Source organism: Eublepharis macularius, chromosome 4, assembly GCF_028583425.1.
Source record: "Eublepharis macularius isolate TG4126 chromosome 4, MPM_Emac_v1.0, whole genome shotgun sequence".
Classification (NCBI taxonomy): domain Eukaryota; kingdom Metazoa; phylum Chordata; class Lepidosauria; order Squamata; family Eublepharidae; genus Eublepharis; species Eublepharis macularius.
The window spans coordinates 93,019,145-93,028,231 of record NC_072793.1 but is presented as its reverse complement, the minus strand read 5'-3'; the positions used below and the strand labels follow the sequence as shown (position 1 = coordinate 93,028,231).

At 50.3% G+C, this 9,087-nt stretch overlaps 1 protein-coding gene across 2 annotated transcripts; it reads left to right on the top strand.

The window, feature by feature from the left end:
• Positions 1-448: 448 nt before the first annotated feature.
• On the top strand, positions 449-8,400 carry PRR7 (proline rich 7, synaptic). 2 transcript variants are annotated; one of them, XM_054977738.1, is made up of 3 exons: positions 449-971; positions 6,896-7,131; positions 7,681-8,400. In XM_054977738.1, the coding sequence occupies exons 2-3, from the start codon at positions 6,912-6,914 to the stop codon at positions 8,067-8,069; spliced, it is 609 nt and encodes a 202-aa protein (XP_054833713.1). In that variant the 5' UTR covers positions 449-971; positions 6,896-6,911; the 3' UTR covers positions 8,070-8,400. The 2 variants fall into 2 exon arrangements, with proteins under 2 accessions (XP_054833713.1, XP_054833712.1); XM_054977737.1 differs by having other exon boundaries at positions 6,140-7,131.
• Positions 8,401-9,087: the final 687 nt, after the last annotated feature.

The window sequence follows — 9,087 nt, the reverse complement described above, 5'->3', positions numbered from 1 at the left end:
AAGATTTAAATGATTCAGGTCTTGCCACAGCCCTTGTTTTTGCAGGGGGGGGCGGTGCTTGCTCTTTTATATTCAACAAGATAAGAGTCTAGGAATAGATCTCATCTTGCGTGTGCATGTGCGGGGGAAGTCTATGAATCAAGGCCTCAGTCCTAGGGACTATTCTTGGCAAGGAAAGTGAGAAGTGAGAAATCGCGGATTTCTCTTGAAGGGTGTGTGTGAGAGATAAGACCTTTGGAAAGTCTCCCCACCCCCTTTTTGCCCTGGCCCGCTATCCCGTGCCGAAGCTGCATTTGTGACATTAAGAAAGCGAGCGAGACCCGCCCGGATCGGAAAGCACAGCAGAAGAGCCAAGCAAATCCCGGCAGGAAATTCCAACCACGGGAGCAGAAAGGCGTCTCCGGGATCTGCCAGCTTGGCGCGCTGCTCTCCTCGCCGCCAGCTAGAGTCTCTTTTTGCTGATCCGACACCAATCCATCTCCATTCCGGACGGAACGAGGCCCGGGGATTTCTCGGAGGAGAACCCCGCTAAGCCCCCCGAGCTGGGCTGGAAGGGGCCGCCGCCGCCGCCAGGGGGAGGAGCCAGAAGGCGGGGCCGGCAAGGAGCGAGCGAGCCAGACAGGAGCTTGGAGGAAAGGGAGAGAGCGGAGCGCTCGACTCGGAGGAGACAAAGAGTCCCGGCACCGCCCGCGTGGAGGCTACGGCTCCGGGCGATGGGCAAGGCGAGCGCTGGCCAACACGCCGGACCCTGCGCTCCCTGATCGCCGACAGAGCGCTCCGCGACTGTGTCCCTGCAGTGCCGGACCGAAGGCTAGGGATGGCTCTTCCGATTCCCGAAGATGGGGCTCCCACCGGCGATCCCTGAACTCAGCGCTGGAGGCGACGGGAAGGCGGAGAGACCCACTTGCAGCCCGTTCCTGTTAACGCGAGGAAGAGAAGGCGCCGCCGACCTGCCCGGGCTGCGCGCTCAGGTGCCTGGCTCCTGCCTCCCCGCCCCCGCCCCCGCCCCCGCGCTGCATTTGGCAGAAGGGAGAGGCAGCCGGCCGCCCTGCCCCAAGTGCGGCTGTCCCTTCTAGGGCTAGAAAGAGGATGCTCGCCTGCAGGGCGCTGGCAGGGGAGGCAGTCTGGGATTGGCACTTCGCTGCCTCCTGTTGCTTGTGGGCACCTGGGGACTTTGCACGGTTGGGAAAGGCGGCATTGTTGCCCGGGCTGGCAGAGGACTTGGTAGGAGGCGATTAGCAGCATGGAGGAAGAAACTGGGGTGGGGGGAGGCGAGGCGAAAAGACTAGCGCGTTCTCGCCTGTCTGTGTGAACGCGCGCCCATCTTTGCGTTGAGGAAGTGTGTGTATGTGGGGGGGGGGGGGCTCCTGTGCAAACGCCACCTCGGCGGTGCACCCACGGTGGGGGCATTTCGTCAAAGGTGGGTGTAATGTACGCTAGCAAGGGCAGCAGTGTGGCGTGGCAGCGTCTAGTGCTTGAGGGACTCTCCCTGAGCACGGCGGCGGTCACACCAGTCCCAGGGTCGGGCGCGACGCTAAGCATCAGCCATCTCCAGGAATGGTTGTGAAAATAAAAAAAACGGGGAGGGAGCTAGCTAGGCCACGCTGGATTCTCGGGATGCAGAACTGCAAAGCGGGACGCTGTTTGGGAGTGGAGGGGGTTAATCTGCCCTTTGGGGGAATGAACCAAGTTCCTTCTCCTGTGAAAGAAGAGACATTTCCCTTTTTATACTCCAGTAGGAGATTGGGGTGGAAGGAATGATACCAGAGCACAATGACAGATCAAGCTGGTCCTTATTCTTTGTCCAGTACGCATCTTAGAAAAAGGAGAAAGACCTAGCCTGGGAACTATGATAGCCTTTGGTGTTAAATTGACACCTTCAAAACTGGAGGGTCTGGTTTCTAGAACTTAATTGGCACCAGGGCTCAGCTCTGGAATCTGTTTTCAAGACCAGAGCTTGGAACATGCATAATAAATAAAAGTGCTTCTGGGCATGTGCCTTGCCTTTGCAGACTCTCATGCTCCACCCCCCCCCCCCCAGTGAGTGCCCTCCAGGCAACAGACATAACTTTCAGGCAGACAAGTCCCATCACTACTTTGTTTTTAGGAATTAAAGGAGTTGGAGGCTACATATGCTCAGAAGAGAGAGGGAAACATGCTCAGGGGGGCTCTTCACATGCTTTAGAACTGAACTGTATGTGTGTGCACATAGGCAGTGCCTAGGCAGGAAAAGGTCTTTGTGTTTTTGTGTGCACCAGCTGCTCTCTGGGTGTCAGAGAGTATTGAGGGCTTGCTTGTTTCCCATTCTTTCTGATGCTCCACACACACCTCCCCATGCATCTAACCTACTTGCCTGCGTGCAAGGACTGTTAGTGTCATATGCATGAATGAGATGTTGATGTGCACAGGGAAAACTATGTGTCTGTATTGTGCAAAGGCAACATGTAACAGTCCTGGTCTGAAGACATTGATGGTAATAGAAGCATCTCTCAGAGGCCAACAGATGTTCTCAACATCTCTTTGAAGCCAAGCTTTGGCAGTCCATGGTTAGTTCCTACTTTGGTGGATCTCAATTAGGAGGGGCTATGAAGTGCATAGCTGGGGCCAGCGGCTCCCACTTTAAGTTGGCCAGGAAGGCTTTAAACCCTGGATAGATTGATGGAGCCCACTGACAGCCTGTACTGTTTAAGGTATGCTGTTAAGGTGGACTGGTCCTTTGATGCAATGCCATTGCCCCCACCCCCACCCTGGAATGCAGCATGCCAACCATTTCTTTCTGCTTTCCATGAATGCATGCCTCACACTAGGCCAGATTCATGCTCAAGAGTCATCCTTGCCAAGGTGCCACGGCTTTGCTTTGACATTTATGGTCATGATTTGGGTGTTGGAATCCATATTGCCCACTGCAAGGATTGAGGATTGCCGTTTCCTTTTTTTCTAGGTGAGGGGGAGAGGTAATGAGCCTTATTGGAACTTTTCCCCAAAAGCATTGGTGGGGCATGCAAAGATCCAATGTATGTTTTAAAAGAATTGTTCTTTTTCATCTTAAATACTAGGGGCTTAAAAAAAACCCTTCAAGGACAGTAAATGTAAAGCACTTGGGTTACTGGGACAACCTATGGAATAATGGGCTGGCTTCAAAGCTTGCTGCTTGTATATATGAGTTGAGTTCAGAAGAATTGTGCCTCTTCTCTTTTGGGAAGGTCTACCTGTGTGAACTGGGAATGTTTCCACATAGGAACTGTTGCCTGGTCTTACTGCCATCAATATCCCATGGCACTACTGTGCTAAGGGTTGTGAGTCAGTAAGGATTCTATTTTTGGCTTGGAAAGTGTTGTAGTTGGTGCTTGCCCTGCTGGTGAGTATGGAATTCATATTTTCCTAGGTCCTGTCCATTGAATTGTACTATTTCCATGTACTGCAGTATATTCAGGAAGATTAAGGAACGTTGTGAGCTCTTATTCTTGGATTGCAGCCAACAAACTTACAGAGTCAAGGTTGTTCCTTATGGAGGACTGAGACTGCAACCTTGTCTTTGCCTTGGAATCGTCTATACTGTGCTTCAGGCAAATTAATGCAGTCCTATTCTGTACACTGCACTAAGAGAGGGAGTCAAATTCTGTGCAAGAAAAGCTGTTTTTTGTGTTTGGTTTGTATGCTGTGAAGATTGGGGCTGGCCCTGCCATTAGGCAGGGTGAAACACACAGCAGGTTTTGTGGTACCTGTAAAGGGCAGTGAATTATCTATTGTTTAGTTTATTGCAGTGCTTTTACTATTTGGTAATCTTGTATCCGTTTGTTTTTTCTAATTGTATGAAGTGCAGGGCCATGAAGCCTTTCCCCCTGAAAGTCTGAATCTGGTTTTGTGAGATTGCTCTAGGCATTGGCTACATACTTATAGACCTGTCTTCGGTCATGAGGTCTAGAAACTTGCCTTTTAAAAAAAACCTTAATTCTGTGTCCACTCCAGTTCCATGCTTGTGGCAGTACTATTGCAAAGGACTTGCAGTCTGTGCTGTAGCATTTATCTAATGGCAGCTGAATGATGGCCTCTCGCTTTCAGAATTCTTGGAGTTCCTTTGAGGAAATGGATGTCTTTATGAATAGATTTTGGAAAGAATATTTTTCTGAAATCTTACTTATTTGTAGTTGTGATTTCCCCCGTCCCTTCCATATTGGCACCAAACATTCTTCCTTACTTTGCCTCAGTGATACTTCATGGATAGAGCCAGGGTTGACTTAGTTATGTGCAGAGGAGTCTGCTCCACTTCAGAATGGGATTTGACCACCTACACCCAGAGAGTTTTCTCTTTCCCTGTAGCTTGTAATCACTCATTTAATGCACACAGTTCTAATACTTTTCTGCAATAGGCCTATAGACAGATAAGAAGAGTTACACAATTGTTCATTTTAACCCCAACAATGCCTCAGGTGAAGTACTTTTGCAACCCTATTAAAAGGAGACAGAAGATTATAGGAGAACCACAAATATAGTAAAATTCAATTCAAACACACAACTTTTTAATGATAGGACCACCATGGAGAAGACATGCAGCAGAGGGTGACCAGATGCACCTGTCAAAGAGATTATGTAGGTCCAGGAAATGTCCACTTTTCAAGCAGTTTCTCTGGTTGCTCTATAATGCATCTTCTAACTGGATATTGATTGGCTCTTGTGTGACTAGCCCCTCCCTCTGAAATGACAGGTGTGCAGAAAGGAGGCCATCCGCCTCCTAGTGCCTTCTTTATACAAAGAATATTGGATTAGGTAGACCTTAGTCTGATTCAACAAGAAATATTTACACACTGAATCAAGGATACATACTCTCAGGATTGCATCACTTCACAAGCTAATTATGCTGTAACTGAAGGCACAGGTTTGCTTTGTAAATTTAAAATACTCACCAGTGTACCACAGGGATTCTAGAAGGCCACACAAGACCCAGGACTGCCTGCCCACATAGCTTTTGTGTCTGGTTTTAACTCTGATCGACAGGTTGCTTAGGCTAAGTAATAATAAAGTTGGAATAGCTCAGTTTAGAGATGGTTGGTCTCTTAATTAAGCTAGATGGCTTTTTGGAAGCTGACCGGTTTTGCAAGAGGTGTTGCAAGTATTCCTAGTTGTAGAGTTTCTCAGAAGGGTTTTATTACCACCTGCCATAATCAGCTACTGTTCATCATGTTTATCAAAGGCCAAGTGTGCAGGGACTCATAGCCTTTTGCAAGTTCTTACTGTTTAGGGTAAGCTGATATTCATGTATTTGCAATAAAATGTTATGGGAAGATTGTGGCTTGCAACTGGAGGAGCACATCCTGCTCAAGAGGCTAGTGGTCAGAAATTTTGTTACCCACTTAAGGCTAAGGGAAGTCAAAACATGAGATGAGCACAGCTTGGCAACTCTCCGTTGTGCCATGTGGAAAGCAGACTCTTGAGGGGTGGAGCTGTGAGGTGTGTGGGTAGGAGACTTCTGCGGCTCTGGTTGCTGGAGCAGATGAGCGCAGTGGACTGCCAGGTCCACTCAGAGGAAATGGGAGGCAGAGCTCTGCTTTTATGCTGGCCTCCCTTGCTGCAGACCTGCGTTTGGAGGTCTTGCTGTTTTTATCGGCCCAGATTTTCTGCAAGGGCAGCTGCATATCCCAGGCGTTTGATACACTAAACAAGACAGTCACTTGGGTGGAAATAACTATGATGGTGGGGGCTTGGGCTTAGCTGGAATCTGCATGAAAAACAGAAAGGCCACCTGCTGGTTTGCATGTGCTGTACATGCATGCAAGTACATGTGAGCATGGGTGTATGGATAGCACTGTGGCTATGTGTAATTGGATGGCTGTCTACACACACCCATCTGGTAGGCGGTGGCTTGTATTGCCAAAGCAACTAGGATGCTTGCTCAGAGGACTGTGTGAACACTGTCTACCCAGATGATCAATGAACAAGAAGCTTCCCAGCTGGGGCTAGCCTACAGGTTGGTTTATGGTAGGCTGTCCTAGAGGCTCACTTGTTTCAGGGTAGCAGTAGTGTTGGTAGTGACTGTGGTCCCTCCCTGAACTCTTTCACCTTTGCTTGTGTAAATTGAGGAAAGGGTCAGATCATGGCTGTGCCCCTCCTACACTGAATGGCATTGTCTATCTGTTTACAGAGAGAGAATTCCTGTCAGTACTGCTGTTGGTCCCCAAATGCCCTGACCCAGCGATGGGAAGAAGTTGGGCTGGGTGCTGGTGTTACTGGTCGTGTCACCCCAAGTATCCGAGAACTCTGCCCCTCCAAGAAGAGAGTGCAGGCCGTGCCCACCAGCCTTCTCAACACCCTCCTGTCCTCCACTGGGCGCCTTTAGGGGCAAGAACTCCCCCTCTGTGAAAGACCCAAGTTTGTTCCTGCATCCAGTGAAGTGATTCCATGGCAACGGCTGCAGAGAGCGTGCTGGAGGCTGCGTGACTGGAAAGGGCTGAGCTGCTGCAGCACACGGGCCTTGGCTCACAATTTTATTGCCTTGATTAAAAAATGCCAAGGATGGCACCTGGATTGTAGTGTGGCTAAGAGCGGGTTCTGTCCATTACTTGCCGAAAGTGAGACAGTACGTTCAGATGAAAGCACAGGGGAGGTTTTGGAGCTAATCAACATGACTGGGCCACAAGGGAAACAGAGACAAATTCATCTGCAGAACTAAGCTGTTCCTCCTGCCTGTTGCAGAAGATCAGAGAGAGGGTTCCCACCCACCCCGGCCAGAGCTGAAGATCCTCGTTTCCAAAACCTGTTGAGAGAAACTTCTAAGGGCCCTCCACCATTTCTAAGGCGTGAAGATGGTGATGTCCCACGGCACCTACACCTTCCTCACCTGCTTTGCTGGCTTCTGGCTTATCTGGGGGCTCATTGTGTTGCTGTGTTGCTTCTGCAGCTACCTGCGGCGGCGCATGAAACGGCGGCAGGAGGAGCGGCTGCGGGAGCAACACCTGCGCACCCTGGAGATGGAACCCCTGCACTATGAGGGTTATGGAGGCCCTGCTTATGGGGGCCCTGCCTATGGAGGAGGTTACATGAGAAGCCCACCAGGCATTGCTGTGCCCCACCGAATCCGTATTGAGCCGCATCGCCCCCACCTCCCACCCCCGAGGCCCTGGAGCTGCAGGCATGGTAAGGAGCTTTTAGCACCCTGTGGTACTGAGTCACTAGCTGGAGGGCTGTTCTGGGGAGGGACCTAGACCTGTGGATGTGTTACTGGCTATCAGGGCCGCTCTGCTGAAAGGTTGAAATCATTAAGCGATTGTTCCTGTAGATCCTACAGAGCTCCAACTTCTTTAGTGCTGAGCTGGGAGTGGCCAATAATCTAGTGATGGGCAGAGAGGTCCACCTGCTTCTCTGTGAAGAAGGCAAGGTAGTTGCTGACCAGATAAACTGCCTTTCAAACTCCCATTTCGGTGAGGTGTGGCCTCAGTTCCTCCAGCCAGTGATTGTGTTAGTTTAACCTGCTGTATGTGGCCCTCTGGGCGTTGCTAGTTCTTGGGCCAGGGACACAAAATGTGTGCAAATCCTGTCTCACTTGGCTTGGGAGAGGCTAGCTCTTAGTTCAGATCACAAGGTAGAGACAAATGTTACCCAGGCTCAGAAGGGCAAAGGGAGTGGGAATTGCTTGTCTCCCTAGCAGCTCCCTACATTCAATGGCTATGATTGTTTTGCTTGCAGAGCCGGATCCATCCAAGCCCCCTTGCTATGAGGAAGCAGTGCTGATGGCTGAGCCCCCCCCACCTTACAGTGAAGTACTGACAGACACACGTGGCTTGTACCGCAAGATCAACGCTCCCTTCCTGAGCCATGAGCCACCAGAGAAGCAGGAGCAGCCACCCAGCTATAAGCCCCTCTTCTTGGACCGGGGCTATGGCTCAGCCCTCCACCTGTCTAGCTCAGCCAGCCGGGGTCCCACGTGCACCAATATCTACCTGGAGTCGGAGCATGCGCAGCGCATCTTCCCAAGCTGGACAGACTCAGAACTCAGCACCCGAGACAGCTATGAGCCTGGGCCCTGGCACCTGCCTGTCTCGATGCCTTTATTTGGCAGGACTACGGCAGTTTAATATGCCAGGCGTGCCATATGCTGCGTGGGACTGTGGCTGCTGCACAGAAGCTGGATCCTGGCAGCCTGTTTCCCTTGGGCTGTAGGAGCGACAAGCCCCTGAGCCCAAGCCTTCCAGCCATGCCTGGGCCACAGGCCTTCACAGTTGCTATTGACCTCCTGGCTGGGGTGAGGTTGGGGCTGGTCTCCCCAATCTCGCCCACTCCCTTTTTCTGGGCCCACTACAGGCTCTGTTGGTGCTGACTGCAAGGTGGCCTCTGACTTGGCCTAAACTTTGTTTCCTATTTTTTTGTTTGTTACATTTTGACAATAATAAAGTTTGTGGAACCTGATTTATTACAAACCTGGTACTGGGTGGTTGATGAGTCTTTGCACAAGAAAAAGGTCTTTCACTTGTACTGCAATAGGAAGTGAAGCAATTCCATACTGAAGCAATCCCCTCCTACAGAGATCAGGCTTCTGTTTCCCACTGCCTACTGAAGACAGCGTGTTCCAGGAAGGCATTCCTTTGTTCCTTGCGCCGCCTAGTGTCACTTTCTATACCATGGGCTATGGCTTAATCCAGGGTTTGGCTGACTACATAATGATGTTCACAATCATTAATCTGTGTTCCTGACTGCTTGTGACACAAAATCTGAAAACTCAGATTTAATTTTTCTCCCCCTTCTGAAATACATTTCTCACCTTTTGTGGTTGCAGAGCCATGCAATCTACAAGGGTACCCACTGGGGAGAAAGGTGGGGTATAAATGAAGTTATGCAAAGAAAAAGCCGCAGGCAGGATGCAAGTGTTGCACTGTTTTCTGCAGAATCCATCCACCACTCCCATGGCCCAGTTTCAAAACTTCAGATATTTGATCAAGAAACCAAATGACAGACATGCAAAAAATTCCCCATTTGGCAACAGCTGTGAAAATCAGGAGTCGGGACTTTACTGTCTTCAAGTCTGGGATGTTGGGGCAAAGCGCAAACTCGTGGGCAGGGAGCAATTAAAAGACCTCGGGTTCTCTGCTTTGGGGG